This window comes from Miniopterus natalensis, chromosome 10 (genome assembly GCF_054644295.1).
Source record: "Miniopterus natalensis isolate mMinNat1 chromosome 10, mMinNat1.hap1, whole genome shotgun sequence".
Classification (NCBI taxonomy): domain Eukaryota; kingdom Metazoa; phylum Chordata; class Mammalia; order Chiroptera; family Miniopteridae; genus Miniopterus; species Miniopterus natalensis.
Window position 1 is genome coordinate 26,435,031 of NC_142090.1, and position 15,066 is coordinate 26,450,096.

The 15,066-nt window shown below is 37.7% G+C and overlaps 1 protein-coding gene across 1 annotated transcript in view; it reads left to right on the plus strand.

The window, feature by feature from the left end:
* The window catches only part of ASZ1 (ankyrin repeat, SAM and basic leucine zipper domain containing 1), a 95,908-nt gene extending 81,402 nt beyond the window's left edge, over positions 1-14,506 (plus strand). The window contains exons 12-13 of the mRNA XM_016196930.2: positions 10,906-11,019; positions 14,354-14,506. Coding sequence (XP_016052416.2) covers positions 10,906-11,019; positions 14,354-14,506 — 267 coding nt within the window. The remainder of the gene's footprint in view (positions 1-10,905; positions 11,020-14,353) is intronic.
* The last annotated feature ends 560 nt before the right edge of the window (positions 14,507-15,066 follow it).

The window sequence follows — 15,066 nt, forward strand, 5'->3', positions numbered from 1 at the left end:
ATTATTTTGTTCCTTCTACTTACTCTGTTCTTTTCTTGTTCCCTTTCTAATTCTTTAAGTTGAAGATTTAGATAGTTTATCAGAAGTTTTTCTTACTTCTTGAGGTAGGCCTGTAGTGCTGTGAACTTCCCCCTCAGGACTGCTTTCTCTGTGTATCATAGATTGGGGGTCATTATGTGTTCATTTTCATTTGTTTCCAGGAATTTTTTATTTCTTCCTTGATCTCATTAGTAACCAATTCATTGTTTAATAACATGCTATTTAGCTCCCATGTGTTTGAATGATTTGGGGTGTTTTTATTGTAGGTGATTTCTAGTTTCATGCCATTGTGATCTGAGTAGATGCTTGATATGATTTCAATCTTCTTGAATTTATAGACACTTAGTTTGTGTCCTAACATGTGGTCTGTCTTTGAGAATGTCTCATGTGTCCTTTAGAAGAATGTATATTCTGCAACTTTGTTGGGAAATGTTCTGTAAATGTCAATTAAATACATTTGAACTAGTGTGTTGGTTAGGGTCACTGTTTCCATGTTGATTTTTTTTTATCTTAAAGATCTATCTTGTGATGTCAGTGGGTGTTAAGGTCCCCTACTATGATTGTATTGCTGACAGTCTCTCCCTTAAAGTCCTCCAGATGTATTTTTATATATTTGGGTACTCCTGTATTGGGTGCATGTTTACCAGGATCATATCCTCTTGTAGTGTCGATCTCTTTAGTATTATGAATTAGCCTTCATTGTCTCTCATTATGGCCTTCATTTTGAAGTCTACTTTGTCAGATATCAGTATTGCTACCCCAGCTTTTTTTTTTTTCCATTTGCATGGAAAGTATATTCTATCCCTTCACTTTCATCCTGTGTGCGTCTTGTTCTGAGCTGGGTCCCTTGGTGAAAGCATATATTTGGGTCATGTTTTCTTATCCATTTTGCACCCTATGTCTTTTGATTGGAGTGTTTAATCTATTTACATCTAAGGTTATTCATAGGTATTTACTTGTCATTTTTATTCTTTGTATCTGTGTTCTCCTCTCTCTTTCTTCTTCTTATAACAGTCCCTTTAGCATTTCTTGCAGTTCTTGTTTGTTGATCAGGGAAGCTCTTTATTTAGTCTTCAATTTTGAATGGTAGCCTTGATGGATATAGTAGTTTTGGTTTTAGATCCTTGCTTTTCATTACCTTGGATACTTCATGCCACTCCCTTCTGGCCTGAAGTGATTCTATTATGAAATAAGCTGACAGTCTAATGGAAGCTTTCTTGCGGGTAATTTTCTCTCTCTCTCTCGCTGCCTTTAAGATTCTTCCTTTGTCTTTAACATTTGCCATTTAATTATGATATGTATTGATGTGGGTCTTTTCCGGATCATCTTGATTGGGACTCCGTGTTTCCTGGACTTATGTGACTTTATCATTCACCAGGTCAGGGAAGTTATCTGTCTTTATTTCTTCAAACAGGTCCTGTATTTCTTGCTCAGATTCTTCTCCTTCTGGCATCCCTGTGATGTGGATGTTGTTACATTTCATGTTGTCCCAAACTACCTTAAACTCTCCTCGTGCTCTTTAATTTTTTTCCAATTGCTGCTCTGATTGGGTGTTTTTTCCTACCGTGTGTACTTATTCACTGATTTGGTACTCAGCTTCTTTAAGTCTATTTGTGATTCCTTCCAGGGTATTCTTTATTTCAATTATGTCATTATTCATTTCCAATGGGTTCTTATTCATGGTTTCTACCTTTTTTTTCATGCCGCTGTAGTTCTCATTAAGTTTCTTACAGTTGTTGTTAAGCTGCTTGTAGTTCCACTAAGTTTTTGAGTACCCCTATAGTCATTACTTTGAATTCTTTATCTGACATATTGCTTGCCTCCGTTTCACTTAGTTCTTTTTGGGGCTCATCCTCCTATTTGTTCATTTGGGGGTTGTTTCTCTGTCTCCCCATTCTAGTGTTTCTGTAGTCTGGGCACCAGGCTAGTATTGCCTGGTTGCAAGGGTAGGTCTGTACGTCCAGAGCAGTAGGTCCTGCTGGTTTGCAGCAGTGGGTCTGATCTTCTTGTGGCTTGGGGTTAGGTACTCTCGGTCATGATGAAAGGTCCATGCATACTGGAACATCACAGCAGAGTGGGGTCCCGTCTTCCATGGGCAGTGGGTCAGGCGCCTGGTTGCAGAAGCAGATCTACGAGTCTGGGGGTAGTGGGTCACGGTGTCAGGGCCAGGGGTGCTAAATCAGGTGGTGGGGCCAGTCATCCAGGGGTGCCAGGTTGGATGCTCTGGGTCAAGGTTGCTGGTCTGTGCATCAGGGCACACTGTGCATCAAAGCCGTGGTATAGAAGAGGTGCGCACGTCAAAGTGGTGGGCCCTGTCTTCCAGGGGCCACAGTTCAGGTGTGCCGGGTCACCCCATCAGGTTCATGTGTCCTAGGGCATTGGGTCTCAGTACTGGGGCCATGCACACATGTCCTAGGCGGGCTGGAACACAGCTGCACCATGCCGCCTCCTCATAAGGAGGACCCTGCAGATCCTCCAAAATGGAGCAAAGAGAAGTGCCCAGCCGAGCAGCGCATGGTGGAGGCTGACAGCTCCTCTACTAGGAGAGCGTGAACTGCCCGCTGGGATTTCCTGCACAACAGACAGATGCCCACCGACACTCACACTCACCTAGATTCTGTCTCACACACACTGACCCACTCACACTCTCACCCTTACTCAGGACTTGCCCTCTGCAATGTTGGTTCCCGTTCTTCTTTGAATATTTGGTAAAACTCACCTGTAAATCTGTCTGGTCCAGGACTTTTGTTTTCTGGGCCTTTTTTTTTTTTAATACTGCTTCAATTTCATTAGTTTTTATTGGCCTATTCCTGTTTTCTGATTCCTCCTTGATTGGGTTTTGGATGATTGTGTATTTCTAGGAATTTGTCCATTTCGCCCAAGTTGTCTAGTTTGTTGGCATATAGATGTTCATAGTATTTTCTTAAAATCCTTTTATTTCTGTGGGGTCAGTTGGTACTTCACCACGTCATTTCTGCTTTTGTTTATTTGGGTCCTCTCTCTTTGTTTTTAGGTGAGTGTGGCTAAAGGTTTATCAATCTTGTTTATCTTTTCAAAGAACTAGTCTTGGTTTCATTGATATTTTGTACTGTTTTATTAGTCTCTCCGTCAGTTAATTCTGCTCTGATCTTTATTATTTCCTTCCTTCTGCTTCCAGTGAGCTTTTCTTGTTCTCTTTTTATTTCTTTTAGTTGTAGGTTTAGATCATTTATTTGAGATTTTTCTTGTTTCTTGAGGTAGATCTGTAATGCAATGAACTTCCCTCTTAGAACTGGTTTTGCTGTATACCATAGATTTGGGGGTTGTTGTGTGTTCATATTCATTTTTTTCCAGGATGTTTTTTATTCCTTTCTTAACCTCATTTATAACCCTTTTTTTTTTTTAATTTGTTTTTTTTTAATTGATTTTAGAGAGAAGAAGGGAGAGGGAGAAATAGAACATCAGTGATGAGAGAGAGTCATCGATTGGCTGCCTCCTGCATGCCCCTACTGGGGATTGAGCCCAGGCATGTGCCCCAACTAGGAATCAAACCATGACCTCCTGGTTCATATACCAATGCTCATCTACTGAGTCACACTGGCTGGACAATAACCCACTTATTTTTTAATGACATACTATTTGGCATTCATGTGTTTGAATGTTTTTGCAATGGTTTTTTTTTTTGTAGTTGATTTCTCATTTCATGTGCTCTGATTCAAGAAGATGCTTGTTACGATTTTTAAGTTTATAAACTTATAGAGATATTTGTGTCCTAACATGTGGTCTGTCTTTGAGAATGTCCCATGTGTACTTAAGAATAATGTATATTCTGCAGTTTTGGAGTGAAATGTTCTATAAATATGAGTTAAATCCATCTGATCACATGTGTTGTTTTGGTCACTGTTTCCTTGTTTGTTTTTTGTCTGGAAGACCTATCCAGTGATATCAGTTGGGAGTTTAAGTCCCCTACTATGACTGTATCTCTCTCTTAAAATCCTTAAAGAGATTTTTTTTTTTATATACTTAGGTGCTCCCATATTGGGTGCATATATTTATACCACGGTTATATCACCTTTTTGAACAATCCCTTTATTATTACATAGTGACCTTTGTCTCATTTTATGGACTTTGTTTTGAAGTCTGTTTTGTCAGATATAAACATTGCTACCCTAGCTTATTTTTCATTTCTATTTGCATGAAATACTTTTTTTCACCCCTTCACATTCATCCTGTGTGAGTATTCTGTTCTGAGGTTGGTCTATTGTAGACAGCATATATGTGGATCATGTTTTGTATCCATTGAACTACCCTATCTATTCAAATACCCTATTAGAGCATTTAATTAAGTACATTGGTAGGTACTTATTTACAGTGGTATCTCGGTTTGAACGTCTCTGTTGACGAACATTTCAGTTTACAAATGCTGTAAACCCAGAAGTAAATGCTTCAGTTTTCGAACATGAAGCTCTTTATTTAACCTTCAATTTTGAATTATATCCTTGCTGGATAGAGTGGTCTTGATATTAGATTCTTGCTTTTTATAACTTTGAATACTTCATTCCTTCTGGCCTGTAGTGGTTCTCTTGAGAAATCAGCTGAAAGTCTTATTGTAGCTCCCTTGTAGGTTACTGTCTCCCTCTCACTGCCCTGAACAAATTCTCCTTATGGTTTTTAAGTGTTTTTTCTTTTTCATCTGTAATTGTTTTTTGTCCCTTGTCTTCCAAATCGCTGATTCAGTCCTCTGCTTCGTCAAGCCTGCTTTTAATTCCTTCCAGTGTATTCTTGATTTCAGATGTAATATTCATTTCTGACTGTTTCTTATTTATGGTTTCTATGCCCTTTTTCATGCCAATGTAGTTAGCTCTAAGTTCCTTGTAAGACCCCATTACTTTCCTTGTAGTTCTCACTAAGTTTCTTGAGTACCCTTATAACCATGATTCTCAGCTCTGTGTCTGATACATGGCTAACCTCCATGTCATTTTGGGGGTTTTCCCTGGAGATTCCTCCTTTTTGTTCATTTGGGGGTTATTTCATTGTCTCCTCATTTTAGTTTTCTTTTTATTTGTTTCTGTATATTAGATATACCTGCTATTAGTCCCAGTATTTGTGGGATGGCCTTATGTAGTAAATGTCTTGTGGGACACAGTGGGGCCGTCTCCTTTAACTCCTGAGCTGGATGCTCTAGGAGTGACCCTTTTGTGGGTTATTTGGACTCTCCTGTTGTAATTGGGTCTTGATTGTTGTCCTGTGCATGGGTGGAATTTCCTTTCAGGCTGGCTAACTCTGAGGGTCATCCCCAACCAACTTGTGCAAGCTGTTGTACATGTGCTTACAGGACATAACAAAACTGCAAACAACCAAAAACATATAAAAGAACCCAGCAATAATAACAAATAGAACTACAAAAGAGCCCTTGCCTAGTATGGCTCAATTGGTTAAGCATAATTCCGTTCACCATTTGATTCTTGGTTATTGCCGGTTTGATTCTTGGTCAGGGCACATGCCCCGGTGGTGGGCTCAGTCCCTAGTAGGGAGTGTGCAGCAGGCAGGTGATCTGTATTTCTCTCTCATATCTTTGTTTCTCTCCCCCTCCCTTCCTCTATCTCGACAGTCAGGAAAACATATTTTTAAAAAACACACAAACACAGGAGAAAAGAGAATTAGTAAAGAGAGAAGAGAGTAAGAAGAATAAATGAAAAAGAAGGAAAGAAAATAATAATAAAAGTAAAAAGAATACTAGAAGAGGAAAGAGGAAGAAAAAAGATTCTGAAAGGAAAGAAAGGAGAGAAAATAGAATGGGAAAAGGAAAAAGGTAAAAAAAGTAGGAAGAAAAAAATGTATGAAAAGGTAAAAAGAAGAGAAAGATGAAAGAAAGAAAAAAAAGAGTAAGAAAAGGAAAGAAGCAAATAAGAGATATAAAAGAAACGAGAGAAAAGAGAAAAATAACAGTAATAATACTAAAGCAATAAAAAAGAAAATAATGGAGAAAAAACACCAAAAAAAACAGTTAGGGGTAGTTGGAAGTTCATCTTGGGAGATTTTAATGTCTGCGAGGATTTTCCTTTGGATCCTGCTGTTATGTTGTCTGGGGCTAACTTTTTGTATGCTGATTTTGGGCCTCCCTGGAGGTACTTTTTTGCTAAACAATGTCAGAAGTTGTCCAAGTTTGGATTTCAGTGCCCTGTTCAAAGCTTCAAAGCAACCACAGCTTGTAGCTACCTCCACTGGGCTTGGCTGCCCATGGGAGGGGCCAAGCTGAGCTCCTAGGCTGTTTTCTTTGCAGCAGAGGGCCCATTGGTGTGCCAGAAAACGTTCAGACTTCTGGGAAAGATGGTGGGTGTGTACCCAGACTATTTCCCATCCTTGACTGGGTGGAGTCCCTCTTAGTCAGGCCTTGGGGTGTGCTGGAAGCCAGAGGTTTCTGTCAACTCTCCCCTGAGAGGGAAGTACCAGCCAGGTTCCCTAGAATATGGGGAGAATTTCCCCACCCCAAAGCCAGCCACTGATGTTCCCTGAGACTCCTGTTCCCTAAGACTACTGCCTCCTCTACAGGGGTCAAGATGCAGGGCGGGGCATGCTGGATTCCACAGGGTTGGGAGAATGGAATTCCTTAGGGTGGAGTGAGCTGTATACCAGGGGTCAGGCTGTTTGCCTTTTCCCTGGTTTTTGCTGTTGGGAGGAGCTTGTGCCTCTGGAGAAAAATGGCTACTGCTATATCGGTGGGAGGGATGACTCAACACAGGTATCTTAGCATCCTCCATCCCCGCAACTCTTCCCAACCCTGTCTCTTCTTAGGTGACTCTATTCTGCATTTTCCTCCCTCCACTTAAACCTGCAGTATGAAAGTTCTGTTCGCCAGCCCATATCAGCTTTGTCTCTGGGCAGCTCAACTCCCTGGCTGATAGAAGCCCCTTTGCTGGTTGCTGCATGGATGGCTGTTCCTGGCTCTCGCCATTTGGGCTGGGGAGCCCTGCCTGGGGTCCAGGCCTCTCTCCTCTCTGGGGGAACCTTTCTCATCCTTGGCCCACCACTCCAGGGATCTGGGCCAGTGCCTCTTGCATCCCTGCCCTTCCTGCCAATCTAAGGTGGTTTCTGTGCTTCCTTGTTTAAATGTCTCTGCTTCAGCCAGTCGTCAGCTGGTATTTCAGGGTGACTAGTCCCCAATTTAGTTTTAATTCCAGTTAGATTCTGGGAGGAGGTAAGAGGAAGATCCACCTACTCTGCCCCAATCTTCCAATCTTCTCTTAGTGCCTATTGTTCATGTTTTTCATCTTTTCTTCTTCTTAAAGAAGACCCTTTAACATTTCGTGTAATACTGGTTTGGTGGTGATGAATTCCTTGTGTGTTTTTTTTTTTGGTCTGGGAAGCTCTTTATCTATCCTTTGATTTTAAATGGTAGCCTTGCTGGGTAGAGTAATCTTGGTTATAGGTTCTTGCTTTTCATCATTTTTAATATTTCTTGCCACTCCCTTCTGGCCTGCAAAGTTTCTGTTGAGAAAGCAGCTGACATCCTTATGGGAGCTCCCTTGTAGGTAACTAACTGTCTTTCTCTTGCTACTTTTAAGAGTGTCTCTTTTTCTTTAATCTTTTGCATTTTAATTATGATGTATCTTGTTGTGGACCTCTTTGGGTTCATCTTGTTTGGCACTCTGTGCTTTCTGGACTTGTGTGTTTATATCCTTCACCTGGTAAGGGAAGTTTTTAGTCATTTTTTGAAATAGATTTTCAATTTCTTGCTCTCCTTCTCCTTCCAGCAACTTCATGATGCAAATGTTAGTACAATAAACCCTCAATTTTGTGGACCTCAATTTAATGGACTTCTTATTTAATGGACAAAATTTCCAGTCCATATGTCATGTGAAAATTAACACCTTGTTAATTTTAAAATCCTTTTAACCAAAATTTGCTTATAATTAAAACAGCAGTTAATTTTTTGTTAATTCACTGTTATTTTTAACAAATTTTAGTGAATACACCATATGTTAGAAAAACACTGTAGTAATTTTGCCAACATAAATATTACATGTCTACAATTACAGTCTTTAAATCCAAGAGTCACCACTCATAAACAATGTTTGGTGAATGATTAGCACGTGATCACACCACATCGCTTGCAGAACGTAATTGATGCTGTTGTTGTGTGTGTCAACTTTCTGCAGCAGTTTTAACATGTGCTGGCTAATGTTCTGATGTGTGCTAAGCTACACCCCAGCCGTGTGCATGTGTTTACTTAGGGTGCTTGGTGAATGCATACATTTACTAGGCCTATTCAGTATAAATGTAAAATAATCATAATACATATAGAAAGCTTTTCTGTGAAATTAAACTTTTCATACATAATTTTAATTACACATATGTGTCTACGTAAGTAAAAACAGGTAAACTAATTTATCAATTTTTTAAGATACACATTTGGAAAACCTACTTTATTATACAACAGACTTTCAGCTTTAACGGGCACCTCCTTGTTTGAATTAGTCGCTTATATCAAGGTTTTACTGTATGCTTAAAGTTGTCTCAGAGGCTCCTTACACTATCTTCATATTTTTGGATTCTTTTTTTTCTCTCTTCTGATTGGGTGTTTTTTGTTTCCTAATATTCCAAATTGCTCATTTGATTCTTGGCTTCATCTATTACTGTATTGTTGATTCCCTATAAATTATTCTTCATTTCATTTAGTGTAGCATTTATTTCTGACTAGTCCATTTTTATACTGTTGAAGCTCTCACTAAGTTCATTAAGCATCCTTATAACCAGTGTTTTGAACTCAGCATTTATATAGATTGCTTGTCTCCATTCTGTTTACTTGTTTTTCTGTAATTTTGTTTTGTTCTTTCATTTGGGACATGTTTCTTTGTCTCCTCATTGTGGCAGCCTCCCTGTGTTTGTTTTTACTTATTAGGCAGAGCTGCTATGTCTCCCAGGCTTGGTAGAGTGGCCTAATGTAGTAGGTATTCTGTAGGGCCCAATGGCACACAGCCTCCCAATCACCCAAGTAGGACACTCGAGGTGCATCTCCTGTGTGGGCTGTATATAGCCTCCTTTTGTAGTTGAACCTTGATTGCTGTTGACACATCAGTGGGAGGGATGTACCCCCAGGCCAGTCAGCTGCATGAACTAACCACGAACTCTAGCCACTGACCTCCGATCACCCCACCATGGAGGGTCAGCTGTGCAGGGGCCCACCCCACCCACCAGGACTGACTTCAGCCTGGCTCTGGTGCCTGCTGAGTCTACCCCTTGAGTGTGTCACTTGGGGTGTTTGAGTGGAGGTGCTTCAATGCTGTCTGAAGCTGTCCACTGGGTGGTGGCTCTGAGGCCTTCCTGGAGGTGCAGGCCAAGGTTAGCCACTGCCTCTTTTCTGCCTGGTTCCAACCAGCACAAGCTACAAAACAATCTACAGATGGCTGCTGCTTCTGCTGAGCTTAGAGGTGCCCAGGGGAGGCCAAACTGTGAGCCAAGGCAAGCTGTGGCTAGTGTTGGGCCTAGGGCCACTTATCGAGAGGTTAGGGGCTTGCTGAGATCAGATGCTGCTTGTTTGAGAGATTTTAGGAAAATCTAAAGCATTAGCCAGAATAGGTCATTCATTTGGAAAAGCCACTGGAAACAGACTGGGTGAGCCCCAAAGTTGAGTGGGGCGGGGTCTCAGAATCACGAGGGTTGGGTAAACTGGTAAGGCAGGTTGATAGAGTCTCAAATATGGCACCTACCTACCAGCTCTGAAAAGGGTGGGCTCATCAATGGAACAATGGCCTCTGCCAGCACTTCTCTTTGAGATAAAGCTGCCCCACTAGCTCTCACCCTGATGTTGGACAATTCAGTTCCTTCTTGTATGTCTCTGGTGCCCTCTGAACTGCTGCCCCAGTGCTGGAGCTCAGAGTGAGTCTGAGTAAGTCTGTGTGTGGGCCCTTTAAGAGAAACTACCTGGGACTGCAGCAAACCTCTGTCTCCCTCAGCCTCAACCCAGCTTTTAAATTTTTATTTTTTATTTTTTACTTGTTGATTTGAGAAGAGAGAGAGAAAAAAAAATCAATTTATTGTTCTACTTATTTTATGCAGTCACTGGTTGATCCGTGTATGTGCCCTGACCGGGGATTGAATCTGCAACTTTGGCATGTCGGGATGATGCTCTGACCAACTCAGCTACCCCAACAGGGCCCCTGCTGGTTTTTACAGTCAGAAGTTATGGAGACTTCTCTTCCTGACACTGGAACCCTGGGCTGGGGGCCCTGGTGTGGGGCTAAGACCCCTCGCTCCTCAGGGGACCTCTGCAGCCAAGATATCACTCCTGATTTTTGTCTGCTACACATGAGTGTGGGACCATTCCATTCCACGTCTCCCCCTCTCGTACCAGTCTCCATGTGGCTTCTTTAATTCCCTAGTTGTAGAGATTCCATTCAGCCAGATATCAGGGAGTTCTAAATGTTGGTGGTTCTATAGTTTAGTTGTAATTTTGATATGGTTGCAAAAGGAGGCTGGAAATTTTAGAGGAAATTTAAGTGATCTATAAAAGCAAACTCATTTTGTTTTTCATGTGATTTGGCTTTAGCTGTTTGTTTATAATTTTAACCTGATTGTTTTCATGTGATTTTTTTATAACACTAATATGGGAATCGTCATTCTTTAAACTTTTATGAATTTATTTTGTACCATAAATATTATTACTAATATTAGTCTCCATAAAGTTATATATACTGTATATATTTAGTAAATTCATTCAAGAAACTTGATTTGACTGTATAATATTACTGACTTTTTTTTGGTGTGAGGATTTATCCTGTACAAAAATGCTTTTCAGTTAATTTAATGTTGTATAATTTTTGTGGATATGAAGTTGTGAAAGTTGTTTTCTGTTCTTTAACATGCAACTTTTGAAAACATTAACAGATAGTACTTGAATGGGCTTCTCCTCGGAATTTTACTTCAGTTTGTGAAGAACTGGTTAGCAATGTCGAAGACTTGAATGAAGAGGTCTGCAAACTAAAAGACTTAATTCAGAAGGTATATATTTAACATAAAAATGGAGGAAATAATTTGCAGCATAGTATGTTAGACAGTGAAGTAATTCTGACAAGAGCTACATAAGCTCCCACTAAACAATTGGAAAGAGAACAGTTTCCAAAGAAAGAAGTATACATAGGAAACTTTGTCACTCATTAAAGAAATGCATACTAAAAGAAAAATGATACATCATTTTCATCTTTTAAATTAGCATGGATAAGTGTATTGCTCTACCCATTTCTGGTTAGAGTTTACCAAACTGATAGTCTCATGTGATACAAGTATCATAACCTTTTTCAGAAATAGTTTGGCAAGATGTGCTAAGAATCATAAAAATATTTGTATCTTTCAATAATAGTTTAAAGATTCCAAAATTGTATGTACTGTGACTGTCCTATACTAGCAGGATGATTAAATAAATTATGGTACACTTATTTATTATAATAATATGCAGCCAGTTGAAAAATTAATGAAAATCAAATATCAACTTATTAAAGATATGAAGTTAGTATTTGTAAGTTTTACTTATATGTAAATATGCAGATAAAAAATTACTAAAATGAAAGTTTATTAGCTGTGATAATGAAGTAGGATTGTGGATAAAATATTCATTCTGTTTTTTAGACTTTCTATAATATCTTTTATAATTTAACTATTTTTTTAAAAAAGTGTGGGCTTTTGTGTTGTTGTCCTTGTTTCTGTACTCACATAGAAGTATATATCTGGATTCAAAGACAGGTGATTTTCCCCCTTTCAGAAAATAGTCTGTGACAAAACCTAAGCTGCTAAAATTGGGAACTCCTTTGAAGCTAGTTAATAAAGGAAAACACTTTTATCTGACTAAAGAACTTACTTCTGAGTTCTTCATGTCTGTATAATAAATACATTTTATATCTATAAAGTTTTTTTAAATATATGATGTGAACATTAGATTATGCATTAAATTTTTATAGCATCAAGTCATAAATTATTTAATATTTTCATTTTTAAAGTTTTTTAAAAGTTTTTTAAATGAAAAAAATAATTTTATCCTCAAAATAAATTTTATACATGTTCCAAGTAATTTGTCAATCTAGCTATTAACATATATATGTTCAGTGAAAAGGAGTCTTTTTAAAAAGTGAGCAGAAAATTGAGAAGCAAATTCTACAAAAAAGTAGGAAAATAAAGATATTTCAAAATGGTGCGAATAAGCAATTTATTTCAAAATTCTTGAAGAAGCTAAGTCACCAGGGAAAGACGCACCATAGAAGTTGTATTATTGCTCACATTTATTCATTCAACAAACATAAGAATGCCTTCTGTATGTCAGGCAAATTGTGCTACACAGGCTGGAGAGAGACTGACTTGCTAAAAACATGAAAATTATAGCACTATTTATCTTCACTACCTGCATCATCTAGGAAAATTGAAGGAAAATGGTATTGATTTTACCTAGTATGGTGTATCTCTTGGGAATCCAAGGGACATTGGGAAGGATTTATGTAAAAATAGTCCTATAAAGCATCAACCTTTACTGTTTAGTGTGGGAAATTCCCTAAGATATTATTGCCTCAGATTGATAATTATTTGGTTTCTTTAAAATAAAAACATTTTGAATGTGGGGATGGAGGATTGAGATGAAATTAGAGAGAGACCAGATTTTTCTTAAAGGAATAAAATTAAGCAACACTGCTCTAGGGTTGACTCTGACTCTAAAACATAAATAATCAAATCAGATATTATATTTATTTTAATAATGTGTACTATAAACAGAAATTTCAACTTTCTTTAGCTAAATGAAAGACCTTTTTTCTGTGACCCTCTTTACCTTAAGTCTTTACATTTCTATATGAGGACTAGTCTTGAAAACACATTTATTGATTTATAATAATTGCAGATACAGTTCTTTGGACAGGAAAGTATTAGTTTTAGACCAAGCTAGTGCATTGGTTTTTCTGGATTAGTCTTAAACAAGTAGCAATCACCATAGTGAAATTTTATTTTAAGAACTTAAGGGGTTCCAAATTTGGAAATATGCTATCATGCCTGTTTGATGATATTTCAAAGTTTACCAATAATAAGTGAAGGGAATTTTTTTAAAGAACCGTATGAGTTATCATAAGTGTATGGAGATAAAGAGAGAGGGTAGGAGAGGTCAAGGCTGGACTTTAGCACCACATCACTCTCTCTCAAACCAACACACTGACAGGCTCTTGTCAGAAAGGGTCATTCTAAATAATTGGTTAATAAAAGGAATGACTGTCTCAGGATTCAGTAAATGGAGCATCAGTGTCAAAAAGGAATCTGTTGCTGAATGAAGCCATTTGGAAGTTAGACCAAGAATACAGTATTAATGAGATTGACACTAAAGTCCATTTCTACTATAAATTTAAAATTACTTTTGCAGGCTCTTTAAATTAAATATTTACATTGTAGATTTTAGAAGTAGTTACTCTTGCTAATGATGAAAGTATTTGTCACCACTCCAGCACAGGATGCTTCTAGTAAATGTCACTCACTATAAACGTGCCTGATTGTTTTTATCTTTCAAAGGTCTTTCGGTTTCTGGTCATTCTCTCTCTCCTACTCCTTGCCCAACAACTGTCCGTCTTTCTCCCCCTCTCCCTCCCTTTCTCTCTCCCCTTTTTAGTCCCCCTCTCACTCCCCCTCCCTTTTCCCCTCTCCCACCTCCTCTCACACACACACACACACACACACACACACGCACACGCACGCGCGCGCGTGCACACACACGATTTGAGGGACCTTTAGCTAGAAAGTTCTGTGTATAGTACCTGAGAAACTGACTGGGTCATGTAGTGTAGTTTCTTGCAGAAAAGTACTGGGAGAACCACTTAGGTTTTATTGACATTTATTCCTTAATTGTATTTAAGTAAAGAATTAAACTTCTAGCATTAGCATAAGATCTTACAGCTTTTGTTAAATTTTACATATTGTAGGTATAAGAATGGTTAACTTTTTTGTAAGAAGTCAATTGATATTTAATACAGAAGGAAAAAAGTTATAATTGTCATTTCTTAGGTAGAAATAGGAACTTTAACATTAAAGGAACTTTATCTTGTGACATAAAAACATGATGTTAAAATATAATAACTATAAGAGCGTTTATTTTTAATGTGAAACTAATGATTTACTGTAATGGAATCCTGGTGAAAGAAAGACTGTTGAAAGACATGTGGTCACTTTAAATCTTACATAAGAATCTTGTACTGGCTACATCTAAATTATGTACTGACATGGATATAATTTTAATATTTTTTAAATCAAATATATTTCTATTTTCAAAGTACTGTATGTACATTAACTCTTTTTTTCCCATGCCAAATATTAGTTGCAAAATGAAAGAGAAAATGATCCAACTCATATTCCATTAATAGAAGAAGAATCTACATGGAATAGTAGAATTTTGAAGAGGACAGCTATTACAGTATGCGGATTTGGATTGCTTCTTTTCATTTGCAAGCTAACTTTCCAAAGAAAATAATCCAAATATTTATTTTGAGTAATGTATGTATATTTTATTTAAGTTACCTTAAAATGTTATTTATAACCATTTGTGGCCCAATATAACTATATTCTTTGCCAGTATTCCACAGGAAAAATTATGATAGCATAGAACAGGAAGTTTTTCTTTAGGAAGTGGTTTGTCAGTTTGAGTTAAAATATAATTTGTTACATTTTATGTTAATTTTGATCAAGCAGTAAGTTATAAGTGATTCTTAAGTTTGATCCTGTGACTCTAAATCACATTCAAAATAAAAGTTTTGTCTTATATTCTTTGACATTTAAAAAGTGTGTTTATTTGTCACAGTGAATCTTAAAAAATCTGTAGTGTACATTAATCAGTAGCTTTCTTTTAGTCCTTATTTTTCACCTTATTATGTAATAACGAATTTCATATTTAATTTTGTAGTTATGTAACATTATTAGGAAATTATTAATTTTGAAAGTATTCCAGAGAACTTAAAGGATAAAAGAAAATGTAATAGTTTTGAATTATAGATTAAAAATTTAGGGAAAATATTTTAAATGTAAAGTAAAAAA